This window comes from Pituophis catenifer, unplaced genomic scaffold (assembly GCF_029215685.1).
Source record: "Pituophis catenifer annectens isolate HBS135680 unplaced genomic scaffold, rPitCat1.0.hap2 SCAF_9, whole genome shotgun sequence".
Taxonomy (NCBI): domain Eukaryota; kingdom Metazoa; phylum Chordata; class Lepidosauria; order Squamata; family Colubridae; genus Pituophis; species Pituophis catenifer.
In genome coordinates, this window is record NW_027256889.1 from 729,685 (window position 1) to 754,028 (window position 24,344).

At 54.1% G+C, this 24,344-nt stretch overlaps 2 protein-coding genes and 1 long non-coding RNA gene across 4 annotated transcripts; 1 reads left to right on the top strand and 2 right to left on the bottom strand.

Annotated features, from left to right (window-relative positions):
- Positions 1-89: 89 nt before the first annotated feature.
- Positions 90-2,970, bottom strand: OPA3 (outer mitochondrial membrane lipid metabolism regulator OPA3). Its single transcript, XM_070950232.1, has 2 exons — positions 2,757-2,970; positions 90-2,305 (listed from the first exon to the last, which is right to left on the bottom strand). The coding sequence occupies exons 1-2, from the start codon at positions 2,896-2,898 to the stop codon at positions 1,884-1,886; spliced, it is 564 nt and encodes a 187-aa protein (XP_070806333.1). The 5' UTR covers positions 2,899-2,970; the 3' UTR covers positions 90-1,883.
- LOC139321491 (uncharacterized) lies at positions 2,784-24,078 on the top strand. Of its 2 annotated transcripts, none has more exons than XR_011600787.1 (3): positions 2,784-2,859; positions 4,049-4,145; positions 23,992-24,078. It is a non-coding gene; the product is annotated as an uncharacterized lncRNA (long non-coding RNA). The 2 variants fall into 2 exon arrangements; XR_011600786.1 differs by lacking the exon at positions 23,992-24,078 and adding an exon at positions 16,865-16,885.
- GPR4 (G protein-coupled receptor 4) lies at positions 6,460-7,789 on the bottom strand. The gene has a single exon (XM_070950225.1). The coding sequence runs from the start codon at positions 7,624-7,626 to the stop codon at positions 6,514-6,516; it is 1,113 nt and encodes a 370-aa protein (XP_070806326.1). The 5' UTR covers positions 7,627-7,789; the 3' UTR covers positions 6,460-6,513.
- Positions 24,079-24,344: the final 266 nt, after the last annotated feature.

Sequence of the window (24,344 nt, forward strand, 5' to 3'; positions counted from 1 at the left end):
TTCAGTCCTTCAACCCAGGGTTGCTCCCTGTGTCCTTTGGTACTTAAAGGCTACTCAATTCACGGGATCCATAGTTGCAGCATCCAGGTATAACGGTGTTTTAATGACTTGTAAAAGAACAATGCCATTTTTAAACTTCACTATGCTGCTTTGCTATCATAAAGCCTCAGGAATTATTAGCAGAGCAACTCAAAAGGGGGGGGGCTGATTTCTTTAGCATGAGGGAAGTACTTTAAAGATTTTTCATAGCAAGAGAAAGCAAAGTTTTTTAAGAGTTTGGTATTAGACACATTCATAGCTTTAAAAAGCAGGGCTGCTTAGAGTACCTTCTGAATCCAAGCATGCATTCTGAAGACACATCTGTGGCCTGGGTCTTTTCTCAAAGCAGTTGTTCCAGGTGACCCCTCCTGGTTAAATAACCAAATTAAAGGTGGGGACGGTGTCTGTTCCTGTTGTTGTAACCTAAGTGGGAACACCTTTTCCCACTGCCCTGGAGCTTTTCGGCTAAAGTCAGAAGCAAAGAAGATTGTTGGGCTCTTCCAGAATCTGACACCCTGAAAAAGTCTCTTGGATGGGTTTGGTCACCGCTGCAGCTCCCCTGCATTTGGGTTGGAAGTCATGATAAAAACAATCAAATCCTTAAACTGGTAAGGATGGAAAATATGGAGCCCAGGAAGACATCTGGGTTTGATTGGGAACTGTCCAGAATTGGTTATACGATGGAAGGTTATTTAAATGTTTTAAATAAATCCAGCCGCAAACTCTATAAACCAGGGATGCCCAACCTTGGCAACTTTAAAACTTGTGGACTGGTTGGGGGAATTCTGGAACCTGAAGTCCACAAGTCTTAAAGTTGCCAAGGTTGGACACCCCTGCTAAAAACTGAACAAGATGCTGAATGTACCACAACTCCCAGCAGCCCCAGCCAGCACAGCTAATGGTGAGGGATACTGAAGCTTTGGACCTCCAAATGCTATGGACTGACAGGAAATGTTGCTGCCACAAGAATTTAAGAACAAGGAACGATCATCCAACTATCTGATGGACTCGGCTATAGTGGCAATGGGTACTGGTAATCCTCAACTTACAACCATTCATTTAGTGAAGTCTGAAGTTAAGATGGTCCAGAAAAGTGTGATTTATGCCTAATCCTCACACTTATGACCGATAGCAGCACCATGGTCACCTGATCAAAAGCCAAGCGTTTGGCAACTGGCATGTATTGCAGTATCCAGGATCACCTGATTAAAATCTGCAACCTTCCCACAACCAAGTCATTGGAGGAAGCCAGATTTGCTTAATGACAACAAGATTCACTTAACAGCTGCGGCAAAAAAGGTTGTAAAATCAGATCAACTCAACCCCTTGTTTAGGGATGGAAATTCTGGTCCCAACGTGTGGTTGTAAATTGAGGACTACCTATACACCGAGACACCGTGGAAGGACATCTATGCAAGAAGCCGAACTATGGCGGCATTTCTCACGCTGACTAGGGAATTCTGGGAGTTGAAGCCCCCGCTTCTTCAAAATTGTCCCGGTCACGAAAGACCTGATCTGTGAGGTTGCTAATGTTGATGCATCCTCATTTGCTTTCCAAATCTCCGGCCTGCTTCCTGATAAATCCACTTCCCTGCCCAGGAGAGCTGAAATGCTGCCTTCCCTCCGAAAAGCGCAGCTCTGTCCTGGGGCTGCAACCGAAGGCGCCTCTTTGTCCTGGGAAAGCGAGGAGGGGCCGGAGCCATCGCAGGTCGTCCCCGGCGCTGACGGAAGGAAGGGACCGGGGTCTTTCTCTGGCTCTTTTAATTGATCCAGTATTTACACTCGAGGAAAAGGCCAGGCCGCTCCGTTGGGACCTGCATCTCAGCCCCCCCCCCCCCCGAATCCTAACCTTCCCGCGCCGACCGCTCCCCCGGCGGCCCGGATCCCGATCCCGCCGATGGCCCCGGGAGCGGCCCGAGGGGGGCAGGCTGCGGCTTCTTGGGGGGGGCGGCGGCGGAGACCTCCACCAGCACCCGGTTCGTCTCGCGCAGCCGGGCGTCCAAGGCCTCCAGAGCCAAGCCGAGCTCGGCCACCTGCTCCTGCAGGCCCAGCAAGGTGCAGCTCAGCTCCTCCTCCTTCTTCTTGGCGTTGCTGCTCTGGCGGGAGTACTCCAGGAAGATGCACAGCCCGCCCACCCCGAAGACGATGGCCTCGCCCAGCAGCTCGGCGCCCAGCTCCGCCGCCGCCTCCTCGTTCAGCGGCTTGATGGCGGCGCCCCGGAAGCCCATGATGCGCATCTTGGCCCGCATCTCCACCCAGTGGTAGACTGCAAGGGAAGGGGGGGAGGGTCAGCCGGCACGCAACGGAGCGGGAGCGAGGCCGCAGGGGGGGAGGGGGGGGCCCGGGCAGACCCCTCCTCTGCACCGGCCGGGCCCCCCGCCGCCCCCCCGGCACCCCCGAGACGGGCGCGTGCTTGTGCACCCAAGCCCGGCCCAGGCACTTCAGCGCCACCTTCGTCGGACGCGCTAAGCGTCCCTGAGCCGAGACGCCGGGACCCATTTGCAGCGCCGCCCGCCGCCCGCCGTCCAGGTAGACCGCTCCTGGGGCTGGAGGCTCGACGGCCGCCCCGCGTGCCGCCGCAAAGTCACCTTCCTCGCTCGGCGCCTGCGCGCCCCGACCCGCCCGCCCCATTGGCCGCCCCCGCCGCGGGCCCCGCCCCCTCCCGCTTCCCATTGGGCGGCCGCGCGCGGCGGGCTGCTCCGGAGCCGCTTACTCACGCTGCGCGGGGGGACCGCAGATATACTGGCGGAAGAAGGGGCTGGCGCGGGCCCCGTCCTTGATGCGCGCCGCCAGGGGCTTCGAGAGCTGCCGGACGCCCAGGTAGAGCAACTTGGCGATGGGGAAGGCGCCGGCCACCATCCTCGCGCTCCCAGCGGGCCCCGCGCGGAGCGGCCCGCCAACGTCGAGCCCGCTGACCCCGGCACGCCCCGCCCTTTGCGTAGGCCTCTGGCTCCGCCCCGCGTATGCAAAATACACCTCATGAATATGCAAATGTGCCCCTCCCACACTCCCTCCGGACGCGGCGGCAGCGTGAGGGGCGGGGCCTGTGCCCAGGTGCTTCGTTTACTCATGAATTTATAAACTATGGCGTCCGTTCAAGCGTCGAGGCAGGTAGTGTGTGTGTGCGTGTGTGTGTGTCGAATTTTCCTTGCCTCTCCCTCAACTTCCATACCGGAGGGGAAAGTGTGCCTGCTCGCTTCCGGTTTAAGCCGGAAACCACCCGTCATAGAGACGGCGGGGAGGTCGGGCCGGGTGGCCCTTGGCTGGCGGACCATAGAGATACGCAGTAAAGCGGACCGCCCGCGGGCGCCCTCCTGTTTTATTTGCCTCCGGGAGGACCCCGAGAAGCCTCCTCCGCCCCCGCCCCCCCGGGTAAAGCTTTGGGTTTGTGGTGGAGGGCCGGAGAAGAGCGGCCAGCCTACTGGAGGAGGCGGGACTCCAAGGCCCATCATCCTGGGCCAGGAGCCGCGGTCCCCCAGACGTTTCATGACCAACTAGGCAATCAGTGCCCAGACAGCCAACCTCGGAGTGCTCTGATGACGTTACCTAGCTGGGCCATGAAACGTCTGCAAAAAAGCGCACCAAGCTCGGAGGGCACCAAGGACCCCAGCAAGCTCAACCCTGAGCTACGAAGGTTCATTGAAATGGGCTGGTCTTGGGGTTGGGGTTCCGTTCATGGAAGGAGGACATCCCCCGTTACCTGGCAGGAAGTTTAACTTCCGGCTGAGGAGCTCCACGTGCTCAGGAAAGCAATGAAGCGAGAATAAAGGCCCGGCTGAGTAAATGAGGCGTGGAGATGGGCGGTGCCTCGACTTTGGGTCGACTTTGCAGCTTTAGGTCCTAGGAAGAGCCCTGCGGCAGGCATTTTCTGGCCAGGAGACTGACCACACGCTCGTCTCTCCCCATGGGGTCACCCCAGACCCCGTGAATGCAGATTGCAGGTGGTTAGGGCAGAAAGGAGAGTCAGGGCATCCCAATGTTAAATCCATTTTCTCTCTGCCCTTTTTAGGTGCTGCCACCTTCTTTGCCAGAAGAACTAATTGACACCCTCGGAGGGTGCAGCTGCCAAGCGAAACCACCAAGCAGAAAAGGAAACCCTCCGGCAGGTTAGTTCCAAGACTGCCAAACACCCAGGACTTCAAACACGACTCCCTTTGTTGAAAGGGTCTGGGGAATTTATTACATCCTGTGTGCACCACAGCCCATCTGGAGTAAAATGTCTGGAGATTCTCAGTCATCCAGGTCATGGTTGTCCCAAAGGTGCTTTTCCAAAAGGCATCTGGACTTCCTTGTTTTTTTTCCTTGAAAACGTTTCACTTCTAAAGAACTGAAGAAACTTCTTGGATGAGAAGCAAAATGTTTTCAAGAACCCCCCCCCCCCCCCCCAAGAAAGTCCAGTTGCCTTTTGGAAAAGCACCTTTGGGACATGCCAGAATTAAAGTTGAAATGAGGCGTTTCAGGTCCCAACCCTGGGAAAGTCAAAAGGACCGGCTTTCCTTTGCTCTGCCCCTCACGCAGGCGACTGTGTCCTCTTATCGACATTCCAGCAGCCGGAGGATCCAGCCAAGAGAGAGAAAGCTAAATAAACAGCTGTTCTGACATTCTGCAAGATTGGAGATTTCAGGGAGGAGGGTAAACCCTCCTTCGCCAGTAGTGATGGCGCTCCTTTCTTGTCCCTGTGGGGGCGGGCATGTTTTAGGCTACCAGATCCCAAGGCAAGGCATGGCTGAGATTGAGGGATGCCTCCTCTCCTCCTCTGCAGAGCTCTGTCCACTGGCCTCACCTTTGGCCTCTCGTGTTTATTCCCAGGAAGCCTCTCTGTCCAGTGGCCCTCAGTGAGGCTAAGATTAGGCTGTTCTCATCTCGGAATGTTATTGATGCTAATCTTTCTTTGTCATGCATTCCTGGAAGAGAGAGTCATCCGTGGGGTAACTTGCCAGAAGTCCACATTGATTTTGGATCAGGAGAATTTTTGGAAGCAGCTGACATGCCTTATATCTTGTCCCATACAAAGGGCTGATTCACAGAATGTAACACTACATATATGCGGTAAATTTAGCTATTTTGGGGGAAGAAATACTATTCTTACCTCATCTCTGCTGACATAGATTAATATCCATCCCACGCTCATTCATAAACATGCATTGAAGGGATAATTAAAAGTCCACCCTTTCATGAGTTCTTAAATAATCCAGCTGTGAATGTAACAGGAGCCATGAAAGCAGGTCAGCTGACTTCTCAGGCAAACTGGAATCGAGGGTCCCACCCAGACCGAAAAGCCTACAGATGCGAACATGCATTAGTCTCTCTCTGCACAATTGGAAGCAATTCCAAATTCTCCTGTTTTAGAAAGGAGTACCCACTGAGAGCTGCCTTCTTCTGGGAGGAAGACTGGTTCCTCCTGCTCTTCCCTTTGGGTGACGGATCAGGCCAGGCTGAGACTTACGGTAATTATGGGACAACCAGTTGTGGCCTCTGAAAGTGTTCTGTTAATCACCCTTCCAGAAACTCCCTGTCTTTGGCTTCCTGTCCTGACTAGGAGATGGGAAACGATAACAGGCTAAGGAGAAACAGACGCGGGTGATTGTTTTTGTGTTTGAAGGGCCCTGGGGAAGCATCTGCACTGGGAACTGCTAGCCCTGGTTTGATCCATGCGCTCCTTTCAGCTAAGGAAGAAGCCAGCGTAAATTGGACAAGAGAGAAAAATCAAGTTCCCAGCTTTGCTGCACAGGAACCTGTGTGAATGGCAACTCGTGTCTCAAGCCTTATTGCTGCTAATCTCTAGATAAGGGGATTTTTCTGTCGTCCTTGGAAACCTTTCCCTGATGCTGTCCAGATGCCATTGGACGGCGGCTTCCAAAGTCATGAACAGCCCTTTGACTGGGCTACCTGGAAACTGAATGGAGGAAGGCTGCCCTAATGGAAGTGGCTGGTTTGGAGCCATGCAAAAGTGATGAAGGGGAAGAGCGAGCCCAGTGCCAGGACCCCGTTGCTGCTTTCTCATAGAAGGGGAACTTGTAGAAGGGACTGAGAATAGGGCCAAAGTGGCTTTTATAACCTTAAATGGTAAATTGTGGGATGTCGTGTCACATGGTAGGCCGCTGGGAATCAGGGTAGTTTTATTGTTTGTGTCCATTATGGGACACAATCCGGCTGGCCTCAGCACATGAAATCTGATGGAGCTTTGGCTGTATCCCCGGGCCCTATCTTTATGTGATACAACATGGCCTCAGTGATGAGGTGCTGCTGTGCCATTTGACAATATGAGGGGAAAATTGCTCTCCTTGCTGTAGCGTGGAAGTGGTTTGTATGCTTGGAAGTGTTAGATGAATGCCAGGCATTGTTATCAGTGGAACATGTGACAGAAACGTGCTCAGACACAGGGCTGTTTTAAATTGTCGTAATATTATTTCTGGCTCTTAAAGAATCCTCTGGATGCCGCGTGGCAGAGACCGGCTGCTTTCCCAGGAACAGTCATTGGTTAAAAGTCAGGATCTTCATGTGGAGATCCTCATCTCCCATCCCCAACCTGCCGGCCTGCGAGGAGGGGGGCAGTGGGAAGGCCAGGGGCTGCCGGCAGAAGATGGTCTTCTTGGTGGACAGAGGTGTGTCGAGGGTGAGCGAGGCGCTGGCCATCTCCTGGGGCTTGGAGCTGGTGAGGAAGCGCACCAAGGTGGAGAGGGCCTTGGCCACATCGCTCCGGGCTCCTTCGTTGGCAAAGCAGTAGAGGATGGGGTCCGCCACGCAGTTCAAGCTGGTGAAGGCCAAGGAGGTGTGATAAGCCACGAAGACCTTCTCCTCAAAGCTGCAGTCACCCGGCTTGCTCAGGTAGACGGTGCTGCGGGAGAGCAGGATGAGGTGGTAGGGGGCGAAGCAGAAGAGCAGGATGGCGATCAGGCTGAGCGAGAGGCGCTTGATCTTCGCCTTCTCCTGCTTCTCCGTGGAGACGTTGCCGCGCACGGCCCGCAGGATGCCCTGGTAGGAGAAGAGCATCAGCACCCAGGGGAAGAGGAAGCCCAGGAAGACCCGGTAGAGGTTCATCCAGGCCACCCACTCCTCCATGGGATACTTCTCGAAGCAGAAGGTGTGGTTGTAGCGGTCGTGGAAGAGCTCGTCGTGGAACAGCGGGGCAGAGTTGGCCCCGATCTCGATGGTCCACACCACCACGCTGACGGCCACCGCCGTCTTGACCCTCCGGAACTTGGCGAAGCGCAGCGGATGGGCCACAGCCAGGTAGCGGTCCACCGAGATGCAGCAGAGGAAGGCGATGCTGATGTAAATGTTGGTGTAGAAGATGAACCCGAAGAGCTTGCAGGATTCCTGCCCGTGGATCCAGTTGTCGTAGTGGAGGAAGTAGTCGATCCAGAGGGGCAGCGTGGCGATGTAGAGCAGGTCCGCGATGGACAGGTTCATCAGGTAGACGCCCAGCTCGTTCCTCTGCCGGACCTGCAGGTAGGCCGCCCAGAGGGCCATGCAGTTGGTGGGCAGACCCAGGGTGATGACGATGATGTACAAGGTGGGCGGGAAGAGGTGGTCTATCCTGGAGTCCACAGGGCAGCTCCAGCTGGCTTGGCTGGTGTTGCACATCCTGGGGGGTGGGGGGGGGAGGGGGGCGTCTTCCTGGATCCTAGCTCACAGCAGGAGTTTGCGTGGCTGGGTGTGGGGTCTCCACAGAACCACGCAGGCTGCCGAAAGGAGGTTCCTGGAGCTGCCATGAGGAAAGGTCTCCATCATCGCCCTCTGATCTCCGGGGTTGGCCTCTCACCCCTTGGCCTTTCCTGGCTTCTCAGACCTGGGGGAGAGAAAGAGAGACGGGTTGGCAAAGTCACACGGCATGGTTGAGTTCAGAGCATCAGTCACAGAGAAACTCCATGGGCCAGAGAGCAGAGAATGGCGGGAACTGTGCCAGGGGATGGGCTTGTACAAGAAAAACACATGGTGCTTTCCTGGATGTTGAGCCTTAAAATAATGATTTTAATGCAAGGAGCCATCAAGTCCAGCCCTTGCTTGTTCCCTGCGGGAACTAAAACTGAAACCTTTCTGGCAAATGTCTGCTCAGCATCTGCCTGAACACAGACAGGCAGATCTCCCACAGAGGAGACCCTGACCCCCCCTTGGTCCTATGGATCCACCATCAAATTGGTCACACTCTGAGGGAACCTCATGTTTATTTGGGATGGTAAAGAAAACGTGTGTTCTTACTCAAGAGTATCCCATCCCTCTCCGTTTACTTGCAGATGTTATGGAGTTTGTTCCCTGTTGATATACCATAGCTTCCCCTGTCTGTGTTGGTTGGGGTGTGATGGTAATGAAACATCTGCAAGCAAACCACCAAGCTGAGAGAGCACCAAGCACCCCGCAGTTCAACTGGAGCTACATATGTTCTCTTCGGAAGGCTGGACACAGCCTCACTGTCTCCTGGCAGAACATGAATTCCAACCCTGATGTTACATACATGCACACATGCCTTTGAAAATGGTTGTGCAGCTTCAGATGGGAGCTGGGAAGCCAAGAAGTCCTTTCTCAGGGCAGGGGAAAGAGCCTTTGGGTCCTCCGGAGCGTCTGAGAACAGTGGGGTCATTGTCCTAGACTAAAGTGTCTCAAGGCTCTTCCCTATTTTTACCGCAACACACAAACATGCCCGGACCCTGTTTCTGCCCCGGGAAGCATATCCCTTCTTCCGTCCAGATCGGTGGCCTGAAACCGAATTGCTGCCAGGAATGAAACCAGCACTGGTGACTCGAATACTCACGATCCATGGTTGTCAGCATGGCAATTCTGGGAAGAAGGGGCCATATAGAGAGAGGGGGCCCTCCCCATTCTTCTCAATGTGACATGGGCCATTGGAAAGGGGGGGGGGCATGCATGGAAGCGACCTGTGAGCTGGTGTAGCAAATTGGGAAGAAGAAGCACCCGAGGAAATAGAGCTGCGGTTGAAATGCAGGACCCTAAGAGGATTTTCCAAAGTCTCAGCATCTTTTTTGTAATCACCATATTACAAAACAGATGTTGAGTCTTTGGAAAAAGTGCAGAAAAGGACAACCATGTCCATTAAAAGCCTGGAGACTAAAACCTATGAAGAACAGTTGCAGGAACGGGGTAGGGCCAGTCTAGAGAAAAGAAGGACTGGGGGTAACATAAGTGTTCCCATATCTAAGGGGCTGCCACAAAGAGTGGGGGGGGGGGGAGTGTCAACTTATTTTCCAAAACACCAGAGGGCAACACATGAAACAATGGATGGAAACTGATAAAGGAGAGAAGCAACCTGGAATTAAAGAGAGACTTCCTGACAGTGAGAACAATTAGCCAGTGGAGCAGCTTGCCTCCAGAAGTTGTGGGGGCTTGAGGTTTTTAAGAAGAGACTGAAGTGGTCTAGGGTCTCCTGCTTGAGTAGCGGCTTGGACCAGAAGACCTCCAAGGTCCCTTCCAGCTGTATTCTCCGTTCTGAAGATCAGAGCTCCTGGATGAAAGTTGTTCAGTCCAGACTTTGAAGGAGACAAAAGCTGCCTTGGGACAGGCAGGAAAGCAGGTGGTCCACTCCTCATTTGTGCAGCCTTCCCACTCCCTGGCCCTGCAGGGGAACAAAAGGGAGACCACCAGTTGCCGTGAGCAGCCAGAACTGGGGCAAAACTGGAAATCACCTTGAGTCCGCCCCCCCCCCTCCCTTTCTCCTTCCCTTGGCAGCCCAACCGTTTTTTCTGGCTCACACCACGTGGTGATTCTTTGTTACTCTCGCTCAGACCAGGTATTTTTCTGTTTTGCCTTTTCAATAGGCACACCTACATTATCTAAACGCCACATTATAACCAAGAGCCACGGTGGCGCAGTGGTCAGAGTGCAGTACTGCAGGCTACTTCTGCTGCCTGCCAGCTGCCTGCAATTTGGCAGTTCAAATCGCACCAGGCTCAAGGTTGATTCAGCCTTCCGTCCTTCTGAGGTGGGTAAAAGGAGGACCCAGATTGTTGGGGGCAAGAGCCTGATTCCATAAACCGCTTAGAGAGAGGGGGCTGTAAAGCCCTGTGAAGCGGTATATAAGTCTTAAGGGCTATTGCTAAGACTGAAACTTGAAAGCAGAATTAGAGAGCCTTATTCACAGAAAATGTGCCGAGGGGCTTTCCTGCTTTCCAAAGTGGGTCACCGAGTCAGATGGGGCTCAAAGGGGGTCTCAGAAGACCCCCGAGCTTCCCACGAGGGGTTCAGTCTGTGGGTGGGAGGGGCAGGAGGACGTTGGAAGTCCTCTGCTGAAAGCTTTAAGAGTGCAGACGGAGAATCTGTCCGGGTGTTCCTCTTGCGTAACTGCACACTGAGCCAGCAGCAGGCGTAGCACTGCTGGGTTTCCCCAGAGTCAGCCGTCTCCCTGCAGATGGTGCAATTGGGCACAGCGGAAATCTGCATCCGTGCGCAGCCCCCCCTCCCCCCCCCCCCATCCTAGGAGGCTTCGTACGCATGAAGCTCTAAACATGGAGCCCCGCTGCTGTCAAACCATTTCTCAAGGAAGGGCAGGTTCACTATGCAGAAATGACTCCTGAAAAATTAATGTTGACCTTTGGGGGATGCTTAATCCTTCTGGCTGGGCCTGAAGGTCACAAGGACCCCCCTCCCTGCTAAGAGGGTTCTTAGAAGCCCCCCTGCCAGGCTCCAAAGGGTAGAGAATAAAGCAGGCTGGTGCGGCAACAGCCAGGCTCCTGCCAGCCCAGCCAGGATGTGGGAAGGAGAACCACGCTCTCCGTCTTCCCCAAATTCCAAGCCACACCTGCCACGGTCCCTGGGCTCCAGGCCTCTCTTGCCCTTCAACCGTGTTTCTTTCACCAGCGATGCTTTTGGCCGTGGGTAAATATAGCTTCATCCTGTTGACAGCAAACAAGGAACAAGATGGCCGTGCACACACAGGTCGCTTGGATGGGGTGAAAAAGGAGAGGGGGTCCTTGGGAAAAAGACAGATCCCACAAGAAACTAATCAAGGGCAGAAGCAACCTAGAACTAAGGAGAACTTTTCTGACAGTTAAAACAATTCACTAGTGCTCCAACTTCCTTCCAGAAGCTGTGGGTGCTCCAACACTGGAGGCTCTTAAGAAGAGATTGGACAGCCATTTGTCTGGAGTGGTAGAGGGTCTGCTGTTTGCGCAGGGGGCTGGACTAGAAGACCTCCAAGGTCCCTTCCAACTCTCTTCTTCTGTTAATGTCGTCTCCATCAGCTGCTTCTGTGGCCCACAGCCAGCCGAGGGTGTTGTCATACAAATTCTTTCCTGTCCCGTAGAGCCCCATGGGCTTTGAGAAGAGACCAGGGTGTGGCTCGGAGTCCCCGTGGGCATGCTGGGAAGGGGCGGGCCCTCGTGCAAGGAAGAAGGGCAACGGGGGGGGGTGAGAGCGAGGGATTCTGGGTGGAGATACAACACCGGAGGAAGGAAGAGATTAAGGATTTTCCTCCCCTTTTCCAAATCCATTTCTCTTTTGAAGAAAGGGGAAGGTTCACTTCCATCGGGGGTCTTCCTGGAAAGGGAGAGCCTTTCGCGCTTCCCCTGGAGGAACAGCCATCTCCAGAGGATCAGGAGGCCAGGAGGAGGATCAGGAGGCCGGACGAACGGGCAAAGACTTGTTATGGGCACATCCAGGCGAGAACCCAGCATTATCCAGGACCCACAGGAAGATTTGGGTGCCGCTAGCAGGGCAAGCTGAGTAAACGTGTGCCTGTGGGTGGGTCGGTGGGTGTTGCTGTACATTTGGCGGAAAAGTCCAGCGGCTCAAATCCTGCTGCCAGAGGGACTTTCTGTTTGTCCAAGCAGTAAAATGAGGTCAGGGTAGATAAGAAACGAGCCTGGCAGATACTTAAAATTTCCTCGACGTCTGTAATCGCCCAGCCCCACCCGAAAGACTTTGGCTCAACGTTTTCCCCAGTTTGGGTTGCTGCGGAAAGGAAGGGAGATCAAAGGCCTTCAGTGGAAATCGTACTTACTGTAGGAACCCTTTGGTTTTTCCGAACAATTAACCAGTGGAACGACTTGCCACCAGACGTTGTGGGTGCTCCAACACTGGAGGTTTTCAAGAAGAGGCTGGACAGCCGTATGATACAGGGTAAGGGTGTCCAACCTGGGAACTTTAAGACTTGGGGACTTCAACTCCCAGAATTCCCCAGCCAGCATAGCTTAAAGTTCCGAGGTTGGACACCCTTGATCTTATAGGATCTTGTGCTTGAGCAAGAGGTTGGATTAGAAGACCTCCAAGGTCCCTCCAATTCTGTTAATTAACCAGTGGAACGACTTGCCACCAGATGTTGTGGGTGCTCCGTCACCGGAGGTTTGCAAGAAGAGGCTGGACAGCCATTTGTCTGGAATGGTAGTAGATTTTCCTGCTTGAGCAGGGGGCTGGTCTAGAAGACCTCCAGTACCCCTTCCAACTATGTTCTTCTGCTAAACAGCAGCACCTCTGGAGGATACTCCAAGCGACCGGAGGCCAAAGCCCAGGGACCGATCCCTAGCAAGCAGCCACCTTGGGCCCCTTTGCTCTGCGCCCTCATGAAGCGGAGGAGAAGCTAAGCAAAGAGAGTTAATCATTGTCCTGAGGTGCTTGGGGGGGGGGGGGCAGAGTGCAGGAAGGGGCAGGTCCCAGCCCTAAGGAAGACGCAATTATTGTGCAACCAGGTGGCTTGGCTGAAGGCGTCCACCACAGTCCAGACTGACCACAGTTGGTTGACACAGGACGCCTACATGGTGAGCTTAGAGACCTCCCAAAACTGGGACAAGGCAAGTGTGCAGACAGGGGGGGAACAGTGCTTCCCCCTTAAAACTGTTGACCCACGCTGATATCAGGCAGGCCCCGCTCGGCATAGCCACAAGACCCTCTGAATATACAGACCCTCCTTGCAACTCTTCGTTTAGTGACAATTCCAAGTTACAGCGGCACAGAACAGAGTGACTTATGACCGGTCTTCCCACCTAGGACCATTGCAGCAGCCTCCGGGTCACAGGGGCAACATTCGGACGCTTGCCAACTGACCCATACTTTTGCGACGATTGCAACATCCCGGGGTCATGTGATCCCCTTTTGCGACCTTCTGACAAGCAAAGTCAATGGGGAAGCCAGATTCGCTTAACAACCGTGTGACTCACTTAACAGCTGCAGTGATTCGCTTAACAACTCTGGCAAGAAACGTCATAAAATGAGAGAAAACAAGTGTCTTTTTTAGCAACGAAAGTTTTGGACTCTGTTGTGGTCTTAGGTTGAGAATGAGCTGCGTATGGAGCAGCTTCCGGAAGGACAGTCCTTATTTGAAGGGGTTGAGCCAGGGGGTTAACATCATGGGGTTGATACCATCTGCCCAATTTAAAGAAAGAAATTGGAGCAGTTTGTTAGCCTTGAGTAAAATGCCAGCTCGGCACGTATGCCAGGAGCCCCACCTGGCTGTTGCAGGAGGGCTGCCCTAGAGGCAGAGCAAGGGGGCAGAGGGGAGCCGTCTCCCTCCTCCAGGACATTGTCTCCTTCTATTACTGGCCCAAATGAGGTTAGGACTACAATTCTGGGCCACGGTTCCCACCTGCTCCTGGACAGACTAAGCAGCTGGCAGGCGGCCTCTGATGCCTGGAAGGAACGGTGGGCAGCCTTGGCCCGGACCTGCCATCCTTACAAATGTTCCATGTCCTGAATAAATTCCTCGGTCACCGCTCATCGTAGGCAGGCAGGGCAGAAATTCAAGCTAGGAAATGAGAATACAAAAGATGATCTCGCTCGAGAAAAGGCAGCCAGCTCAGAACGATGGAAGACTTACAGTGTTGGCTAGAAGGCAGATGTGACTATGGGAGACCTTGTAGTGGCCATACGAGAGAGGAAGAGGACGGACGGAGAATGTCCTCAATTCTGCAGAATATTTAAATCAGGGTTTTCCAACTTGGCAACTTTTAAGACTTGTGGACTTCAACTCCCAGAATTCCAGAGCTGACTGGTGGGGAATTCTGGGAGTTGAAGTCCACAAGTCTTAAAGTTGCCAAGGTTGGAGCCCCGTGTATGCCCAGAAAGAAGCAGCGTGCTTTTCTTGAATGCCTGGTGGCTTCTCTGGAGGGACACAAAGGCTGCCGTGGTTGCGTAACACACTTCACCTGATAACCCAGCCGCTTCCTTAATTGCTCAGCTTCTCCAAGGAGGCTCAACACCCACGAACCCTCTGTTTACTCTGTGGTTCAATGTCTTTTGCAAATTCAACAAGGAAAAAAAAAACCTTCAAGCTAAGTGTCTTGTAAAAATGCAATTTGGATTTTATGAATTCCTTCCCATTGGAGATTTTCCTCTCTTTCCGTCTCCACGTCTGAGACCGGTGGGTCTGCATGGAAGCAGGAAGAGAAACTGGACTGAGAAAGCCACCTCAGATCCTGAGTGGCAGAAATAAGCCAGGGGCTTCCTCTGTTCCTAGGCGCCCACTTGGTAATCCTGAGCATTTTCTGCCCTCTTAAACATGCGGGGTTCCTCCCAGACAGTTTCTTCCAACCAGTGGACATTTTAGGGGGGGTGGGAAGTGAGTGGAAAACACTGGCGGAGGAGAAGGGAGAACCTGCGTGTAGAGATCTTGAGGCTCTAGAAGAAGTGCAGAGAAGAGCAGCCAAGATGACTGGGGACTGGAGGCTAAAACAGATGAAGAACGGTTGCAGGAACTGGGTATGGCCAGCCTAGTGAAAAGAAGGACCAGGGGAGACTCTTCCAATATCTGAGGGGCTTCCCCAAAGAAGAGGCGGGGTAGGGGGGCAACCTGTTCTCCAAAGCGCCGGAAGGCAAGAGAAGAAGCAAAGGATGGAAACTTTTCAAGGAGAGAAGCAACCTAGAACTAAAGAGAAATTTCCTAATAGCAAAGACAATTCACCAACGGAACAGCTTCCCTCCAGAGGTCGTGGAGGTTTTGAAGAAGAGATTGGACAGCCGTTTGTCTGAAATGATCTAGGGCCTCCTGCTTGAGCAGGGGGTTGGACTAGAAGACCTCCAAAGTCCCTTCCAACTCTGTTAGCAGTGGAAGGGCTTGCCTCTGCAAATTGTGGGTGCTCCATCACTGGCGGCTTTCAAGAAGAGCCTGGATGGCCATTTGTCAGGAATGGCATAGTTGAGCAGGGAGTTGGACTAGTTCGGCCCCTTCCAACGCTTACGCTGTTATAGAGGAGAGCACATCTGGATGGCGGTGGCCTCTGTGCATTGAATACATGAAGTGCTTTATCTCTGGACATGGAGAGAGGGATGGCTCTCCTTTGGGGGAGAGAGACCCCCTAAGCTCATGGACGCCACTTTGCAAAGCTGGAAGGGCTGGGGAGTGCCCCCTCCCCTCTAGCCCCCCAGGTGCCTCTCTCTGCCCTCCACCTGCCAGTCAGTGCTCGGCCCCCAGTTCGATTATTCTGGCTTCTTTCTATTTATATCCCAGAAATGCAGGTGTTTCTGAAGCAGACAAAAGAACCCAAATGCTCCCGTGGGATCTCAGCAGTGTGCCCAGGATTTGGGGGACTGGGAAAGTTGTGCTGTGGGGCTTTGCTGCTGCTTCATCAGAGAGATGAGGATGATTGGCCATCTCACCAACTGCAGCTGGGGAGTCTTTCCTCAGAGGCTGGCCTATGTTCAAGACTATTTTTCTCCTCCGTCCAGGTGGAAGAAAATGTTTGGTGTTTGTAATAAGTGGATGGAAATGCAGAAATGCATTAAAAAATCTTACAGAAGGTAGAGTTCCTTTTCTTAGGCAGCTCTTAAGAGGCTCTTGGGAAAGGGAAGAAAACAAATTTTCAGTTTCAAAATTAGGCACAGAGCGAGTTCACATTTGTACAAATCTGGACAGCCAGTTCCGAATCGGTTTTATTGGTGCCTTTTGAGCGGAGAAACTCAGAGCCGCGCTGGGCCAAGACACAGACGGGCAGAGGAGGGAGCAGGGAAGCAGGCAGAGGAGGAGGCTGCTCTCCGTTCCCCAGACCCCACAATCCCTGGCAAGGCGCCAGTTCCCTGTGTCAGGGCTTTTCATCCCTGGAGGTGTTTGGGTGGGTCTGACGAGCAGCTCCTGGCTAATCTACGGTCTGGCTAAATAACCACGTCTGGGCGTTTCTGCAGGCCCGAGCTTGACCATGCGCCCAGGCTGGCTGGTGCTCCTCTTGTGGCGCCCGGGGGAGGGGAGGGCTCGATGAACTGCCTTCGTTAATCGATGGGCTAATTGCTCCTGGCTGCTCAGCTGGCTCCGAGGCGGGAGTTTTAGCCTTTCAGGCTACGGCAGAGTGGGCAGCCTTCCTCTTCCATCGGGGAGGGAGCGATGATTTAAGATGAACCTGTTTGAATCTCTGGCTCTCTGCAGAATAGTTTTGTTGAACTTTGCCAACTCAAATAAGATTATCTTTAGAGATTCAGACCATCTGAGTACACGAAGGTGGCCAAGCGTTGCTACAGGTCTCACTACTACATGCAGGGGAACCGAGGCAGACATTCAGCCACTGAGCACCGTTCCTCCTTTAGCTGAACCAAGGCCTTGAAGTGGGCACGTACCCATTGTCCCCAGGCCTGTGCTTGAGGTCTGTGGGCCAGCCTTCTCCAGACCTGGATGGGTCCTTCAGCAAACATTCACACCACAGGTTTACCCGCATCTGTTCAAGCTGAGTGACTTTGTGCAAAACACTGGGCTTCCTCAGTCTTAACCACAGTTAGATGTTTGTGTGTGGCTGCTGAAGTCTCTGAGCCAGTTAGTCCATGATTCGCTTACAAGGCATGTCCAGCAAGTGAGCTAATACAGTAACCATACAGTAACCATAAAGCAGAATATTTGTAGCTCAGGGTTGAAATGAAGGGTCCTTGGTGCTCTCTGAACGTGGTACTTTTCTTGCAGGCGTTTCATGACCCAACTAGGCAACCTCATCAGTGCTAGTCCTGCATTAGATCCCTCAAGTTAACTGTGTTGTGTGATCACTGAGAGTCCAGGCATGCGCTCCAGCCATTGCCGGCTTCATGGAGTTTTCATTGATTTCAGCTAAAATACAAGCAGTCTGGAAACCACAAGTCAACCCCTTCCTGGGGATCTTGCTGGGACGGCACTGGGAGGAGAGATGTCGAGCCCTGGAGCCACGCCAGGAGATCAATCAGAGAAACACACAAATAGCCACCATTGGGGCGAGGAGAGTTTTAATCCTGCACCCGGGTCATTCGGACAGCTAATCTGCCCTTTGCAGCTAAAACGATTATGTAGCCCTTCCAGTTGTGTCTCTACTATGTTTTGGAAGCCTCGGCGTCTCCTGCTAGATCCCCTAACTGCTCTTATTATTACTATCAAAAAGGATTATTAGCATTAAATCCTTGCCTAGCCTGTTTCTCCAAATAAAAGCCTCATCCAGCAGGTTATATCATATTTTGGAAAGGTCAAGTATAAACACAATATGAAATGGGTAAGTAAGTTCAAGTAAATAAAACATCAGTAAGGTAGCGCTAACAGGTAAAATCTTTCCTAGAAAGACAATAAAACCCAAACGCTGCTTGGAATGAAGACTACAGAAGGCCCACAAAGAGAGGCAAAAGGAAGAGTCACCAAATTTGGCCACTTTAAGACTTAAGGACTTCTACTCCCAGAATCCCCTAGCCAGCATGTCCTGGCTGGGGAATTCTGGGAGTTGAAGTCCACAAGTCTTAAACTGGCCAACCTTGGAGACCCGTCGTAAAGGAACTTCACAGACAGGGATCCACTCCAGAAAAGGCTCTGACACAAGGGCCACTCCACCCCAGCTGGTGGCATTAAAAGCGAAGAAAGGGCCAGCAAGGCTACCCACCCCCACCCCCGTCACCTTCGCCCCAAGGCCAGGTTGGAAGAGAAGTAGAAAGTGGTCCAGGTGTCCATCCCCGTAAGGCATATGGCAGGGCAGGCGGCACGGCTGGAACCAGGCAGGAAGAAACGGCTGCTCGGCTCCCTCCCGCCATGTGCCCTGTGATTTCAAAATTGCATTTAGACTGATTTCATTATCGCCAGAAACTCCATTATTTGTTGAGGTTATCAGCACAATTTTGTTATCCGCGCAGCAAGTCAGTAAAGATGAAAATAGAAATAGATTCAGGAGGGGCAGAGGAGGAGGGGGGGCTGCCTTCCTGCTCCTTCTGCTGGAAATATCCCGTTTCCCCTCCCTGCATTTTCTCCAGGATGACATGGGAAGACTGGGTGGAAGTCTCCGTTGACCCACAGCCAGCGTGGGGGGCAAGAGCCACAAGGGAAAGCTGGCCACTTGGGGGTTGCCTGTCTTGTGCCTCATCTCCTTGTCTGGAAACACCCCCCCCCAAATTTCCTGACCTGGGAGGGAGCTTCCTGATTGGGGTTGGGGGTCCAGGCAGGCTTCCGGTTCCAGTCAGGTGCGCGAGCTGGAGCGGATGGTTTGGCCTGCCGGAGCCCCATGGGCCAGTCATTTTGGGTGCTGGAGGGGGACCAAGAACCAGGATGGGGGCTGGATCCAGCTTCCGCCTTGGTGGTCCCACTAACCTCAGAAGTTAAGGGAATCCAAAGTCAAAGGGAACTGAACTCCCTCTCTCCCAAGCGGGGCATCTCTCTCGTGCCCTTCTCTTGTGGGGTTCTCAAAGAGGGCTGGGGGCTCCGGCTAGCCAGGCTCCCCAAAGACCCAGCAGAGAGCCTGGGCTGTCGAAGGCTTCCTCTTGTGCCACACAAAAACTGCCCTTGGCCAGTTGCCGCTTCTTTCCTGCCTGGTGCGGATCAGCTAGCTGGGGTTCCCAACAGTTACTCCTGTTTGCGCGAACTGGTAGTGGTGGCGGTGGGAGGCTCCACACACTCCCCATGTCATAAACGCTCTGTACATGCACAGAAGCACCGGGTGCTCATGAAGTGAGCGAGCGCGCCTGTGCACTACCAATAGCAAACCTGTAGCGCCGGGATTTGAAACCCACTACTGGTTCCCAACTTTTGCAACTTTAAGACCTGAGGACTTCAACTCCCAGAACTCCCCATCCAGCTGTGCTGGTGGGGAATTCTGGGAGTTGAAGCCCACAAGTCTTAAAGTTGATAAAGTTGGAGACTCTTGAGCAATATAAACTAGGAGGCTCTTCTCTCTGCCTAGGGAGGTTTTGTGTGCCCCCCATCTTTGCCAATCTCCCCCCCCCCCAACAGTTCCTGAAAAAGAGTGCTAGTGCATTGGGAATCTTTTGCAGCCAGCCTCTGGGAATATGCAGAGTGTCTTTCCTCCGTGCCAAGCAAGCAAACAGCCAAGCTGGAGTTGTTACCTGGGCAGAGGGCAAAACGTTGCCTGGCAGGCTGGGACCCCCTCCGCATTTATTCAGGCAGGATCCAGGAAGCCCGTAAATGCCTTTGGAGGAGGGGAATGTGCCCTCCCAAGCCCGCCTCCCCCCCCCGGCACGGGATTTACTGGATCCCTGGGGCAACCGCCACCCCCACATCACAGAACTGTTGTGAGAGTAAGATCAAGAGTGGGCGGGGAAGCCCCCCTCCATGCCTTGATCTCCAAACCCCTGGCAACTTTCAAGTGGTGAAGGAAAAGCACTTGGTACATGCTCAGAGATTCTTTTTAGTCTCTCTTGGCACTGATGTGCTCGGCTCCCACAAAGCCACCTGGAAGGGCTTCCCTTTACTCAGGGGAAGCGCCCTCTTGGCCCCCTCCTCCGCCAAGCAACGGACCCCCCCTCCCATCCCGGCCGTGTCGCGGGCAGTGGATGCTCACGGTTGAGACTTTCCCGGGAAGGTCGCCGCTGCCGCCGCCTCCTCCACCGGCGGGGTCGAGGGGCTTCTCCCGGGCGGCGGCGCTCCGAAGGGGAGCTCAGGCTCACGCCGCCGGCGGGGGATCTTGCCCGGCTTCCATCGGGACCTCCGCTCGCCGCCCGGCTCAGCCCGGAGTGAGTGCTCGGAGACTTTCTCGGCGCGGCGCCTTCCCCGGACCAGCCTCTCGGGGCGGGGAGCCGTTTAACCCGCTCGCTGCCGGCTCCTCTCCCGCCTGGCGGTTCACCGCGTAGGGGCTGCGGGGGGAGGAGGAGGAGGAGGAGGAAGCGGGGTGCGGAGGGGCTCCGAGGTGCGGGAGTGGGGAGTTAATCCAGGGGTTAAAGGTCCACTTGGGTTGGCAGCGGAGCTGAAGGGGACCCTCCTCGCAGCTCCTCCTCGCTCAGGCAGCCTTCGGGTCCCGACGATCTTGGGAGCCCGGCAAGGCTCTGCTCCCTCCCTGCTCAGCCCCGCCAGCGACCCTCTGGGGACGGGGCAGAGGAGGGCAAAAGGGGCTTCCGAGCGTCGGGAAGAGCCGGAGTGACCCCCTCCAATGTTTGCCTCGTTGGCATAAAGGATTCAGGTGAGAAGAGACCCTCACCTGGGAGCTCCACCCCAGAGAACAAAGAGACCCTATTGCCTTTCTGGCCCTTGGGGTGAGGGGCCGTGGCTCCACCTTGTGGCGGCGGTGGGCGCAGAGGAGGGTGCCAGCCAGGCTTTAGGGGCTCAGCCCTCCACCACCTTTCCAATGCCTGGAAAGCAGCTGCTTTCCTGGGAAGCCATTCACATCTTCCCTTGCTTGTCCTTGGGGGGCTCCTGGCTAATGAGCAAGCCCACGGAGAGAGCAGCTGACTGGTGAGCCTGCGGGGGCTCCTTCCTCCCCCTCTGCAGGAGCCACCAAACCAGAGTGCTGTGGCCGCCAAGAGAAGCATGATGGAAAAGGCCAGGAGGGTCAGCCTGGCGTTTTGCAGGAAGGGTGGTCCGGCTGCCTGCAGACTCTTGGACAGCTCAGCCCCCTTCCTCCCCCCCCCCCGTCAGCAGAGGGCAGGAAGGGCCTCTTTCCTTGAGGAGCCAGTTCCTGCCGCTTCCCGAAATAAGTCCGCCTTCCTTTCCAGCGCCCTGCCCCAGTTCCCCTCTCTCTCCTTCCTCTGGCTGGGTGATGGAGACCCTCCCCCCTTGGCCCCTGAACCCCCAAGAGACTCACAAGGGCCCCCATGTTGCAGGCCTAAAAAAGGCCCTGACTCACAGCAGGCAGAGGAGCAGGGCCCGGAAAGGCAAAGGGGCCAGGTGGCGAAGCAGGAGATAATCTGTAATATTTTAATAGCAGAGTGGCCTGGAAGACTTACCTGTGCCTATTTAAAGATGCTCCTGTGATTCAGCCTGCTAAGCCCTCGAAGGGCAGCCGAATGAAAATCCCAAGGAGAGATCAACAAGACAAGCAAGCACACCTTTCTCCTGCCTTAAGTACGCACACACACACACACATCTTCTGCCTTTATATCCCAGACTTCATTTGTATTTCAGAGTTTGGCTCCCCATCCATATAAAGGAAGGCCTCCTGCCCGCCCCCATTTTAAGAACCTCCTTAAGAACTTGTGAGAAAAGTTTCAGCCCAGGTTTCCTTAGCCCGTTTCTGAGGGTGGCTGTCTTGCCGCAATGCGCTTGGGGGTCCTTCAGCCACAGCTTGTAAGAGGATCCCAAGTTTTTCACTTGCACAATACACAAATCGGGAGCAGCCACAGAGTTGGGGGCCTACAACAGACAAGGTCCACCAGAGATGGCCTGGTGAGCTTTGTGCTTCAGGCCGTTCGCTTGTTCCGGGGGAATCCTAAGGCTTTCCTGGCCTCTGATCCAAAAGGAGCTGAATGAGGGGAGATTCCCAGAAGTGAGACCAGATTCCAGTTTTCTTCTTGAGTTGGCCAGTAAAGCCCGTCTTTATCAACCAGGCTAGGAATACTTGCCATGAGCCTCTCAGGTGGGAACACACCTGAGGCCCGATTCTGCTTTGGGGTGCAGTTGCAGAATTCTGCAAGAGGCCTTCAGGTGGAGGCAGGCTGATTGCTCAAGGAGCCTCTGAAGCGTAACAGCCATGACTGCTGAAGCCCAGTCGATCTCCCAGAGGGATTCTTCTCGAGACCTTGGGACCCAGCAACCGTGGATCAAGAATGCCACGTACAGTTGAGGTCCTTCTTTGGAGGAGGAGGAGTGAGGAACTCTGAGCATACCCAGAGAGCAGCTTCAAGCCCTCCCACTCACCTGGGGCCAAAGGCAAGCGGTCCCACCCCAAACCCTTCCCAGCATGGCTCTGCTCCAGCCAAGGATTGTCCTGGCAGCCAAGGCTAAGCCGGGGTTTGGGGCCGGCCTTTGTTTTCCTTTGGAGGCGTCTTCAGGCAAGCGCGACATGAGATCAGCCCAGCCGCAGGACCCGGGCCAGCTCAGCTCAGGAGGCTGCCTTCAGCAGCTGCTCATTAATAAGTCAGAGGATGGCAAAAACCAGAGAGCAGGACAGCAGCGTGCAAAGGTCCCAGAGGAACCTGAGAGCAGATTTGGCACCCTGCTGAAACCTTCAACAGCAGCAAAGAAAACTGGGTACTCTTTGGGGGGGGGGGAAGAGAAGGAGACTGGGGCCCTCTGCCCAGCAGAGGCTGCAGGTAGTAGGGCTAAGCTGGCCCCGGGGGGGGGGGGCTGGGCTCCTTCCAAGCAGGTGGTCCCTGGTGGGAAGGTCCTGTCTTCCCAGGAATTAAGGCAAAGTTTTTGGGGTGGGTGAGTGGGAGACCCTGCCTCTTTGGAGATTAAGTCCCATGGATAGGGGGCCCCATCCCTGTGGCTCTTTGACTCCCCTATTGGAGGCCCCTGAGCCGTTCTGGTTTCCTAAATAGCAGAGCCTCTTCTGTCCTCAAGCATCAAAACGGCCCTGGAGCCTTTATGCCAGGACTCTTTGAGAGCTCTCTAATTTGGGGGTGCAGGAGGCAATCAGTCACAGACCCCTCTGATCCATTACCCCATAGCGAAGCTCCTTCGGGATGGGAAGAGCGAGCCAGAGACGCAGGCAGGGCAGTTTCCTGGATTGGACCCATTTCATACCCAAAGGTGCCAAGTGCCCATCCCCCCTTGCGGGAAATGCAGACTGTACTTTCCCCCCAAACTCTGATTTTCAAAGACGGGATACCCAAAAGGTCTTTTCCAAAAGGCAACTGGACTTTTCTCCTTTTTTTCCTTTGAAAACGTTTCCCTCTCATCCAAGAAGCTTCTTCATCATTAGGTGGCTCTTCAGAACTGAAGAATCTTCTTGGATGAGAAGGGAAATGTTTTCCAGGAAAAAAAGAACCATGAAGGTCCAGTTGTCTTTTGGAAAAGACCTTTGGGGCAACCAGGGCCTGGAGGATTGAGAATCTCCAGAGACACAAAGAGGGGATCATTGTGTCTGCCGATGACAGAACCAGCAGAGGCGATGGGAATCTGGTCTCCCATCTTTGGGGTGTCAACCCTCCCATCCAGTGCCGCTACCATGCTGCTGGGCAAGGCTGCCTGGGGATGATGGGAGCTGTAGTCAAAATACCTGGAAGCCGGGGAAAGGCAGACCTGAATTAAGGACAGGTAGGTACATTTCTGGCTGGAAACAGCTCTGCAAGATCTCAGTCAGAGGGGAAATAATGGTTTTCCTCCGTCACTTGAAATCTTCACCCAGGAGTTGGTGGAAACATCAGAGCTGCAGCGCAGGTCTTCTCCTGCTGAGCTTCGGCCCCAGTAAAGTTGTCTATAACTCCGCCAAGGGCCCCCATAAACTCTGAAGGGCCACCGGATCAGGGGTCAATGAACTTCCAAGCAAGAAGGCCAAGATAAGCCTGCAGCCCCACCTTTGCCTGAAGGAGCAAATCCACCTGCCTGCTTTTCTCTGAAGAAGCCCAGGGTTGTGACTCTAAAAGGATGAGCGGGAGAGGAAGCCGAGCTGCCTTTTGGGTCCAGGTAAAGAGGGAAAAAGGTGTGGACATTCTTCCTTCTGCCGCAGTTCTAGGAAAGTTGAAATGTCAGCAGGGAGAAAAGCCAGACAGACAAATGTGGTTTTGCCTTACTGCAGTGTTTTCCCATCTCGGCAACTTCTAAGGCGTGTGGGCTTCAATTCTGGGAGGTGAAGTCCACAAGTCTAAAGTGGGGGGGGGTTGGAGACCCCTGCTTAAGACCCCCTGCAACCAAAGCTGAGCCTGGAGTTACGCTTAAAAGCAGCTTTCCAAGGAACCCAACACCTGTCTCTTCTACAGGGTTTGAAGCCAAACGCCGGTTGACTCACTTCAGAACACGCTGCCCTTTTCCAGCCGGTCCGTCCTCTGCAATTGCATCACCAGGAGGGGAGCTGAAGACAAATTTGCTCTACTTTACTTATTTTGAATGGCGATTAAATCAGTCAGCTGGTTCTACATCACAGTTGCTTGAGAAAACACACACCAGCGGCCACCTGGGAGGGAAGAGGCAGCCTTCCCTCTCCAGTACACACTTTTCAAAACTTTCTCCCCCCCCCCCAAGCTGCTTAGCACCCAGCAAACCCAGAGGGCACTTCCGTGGTGCCAGTTATGGGCATGGGTAATTCTAGGCTACAGCTGGACATTTCCCCCAC

Bases quoted from the DNA above. Each gene is read 5' to 3' on its own strand.
- OPA3 (XM_070950232.1), bottom strand. From the start codon at position 2,898: ATGGTGGCCGGCGCCTTCCCCATCGCCAAGTTGCTCTACCTGGGCGTC. The intron at 2,306-2,756 runs GTGAGTAAGCGG...CTTCCCTTGCAG, and splicing joins CTGCGGTCCCCCCGCGCAGC to TCTACCACTGGGTGGAGATG.
- GPR4 (XM_070950225.1), bottom strand. From the start codon at position 7,626: ATGTGCAACACCAGCCAAGCCAGCTGGAGCTGCCCTGTGGACTCCAGG.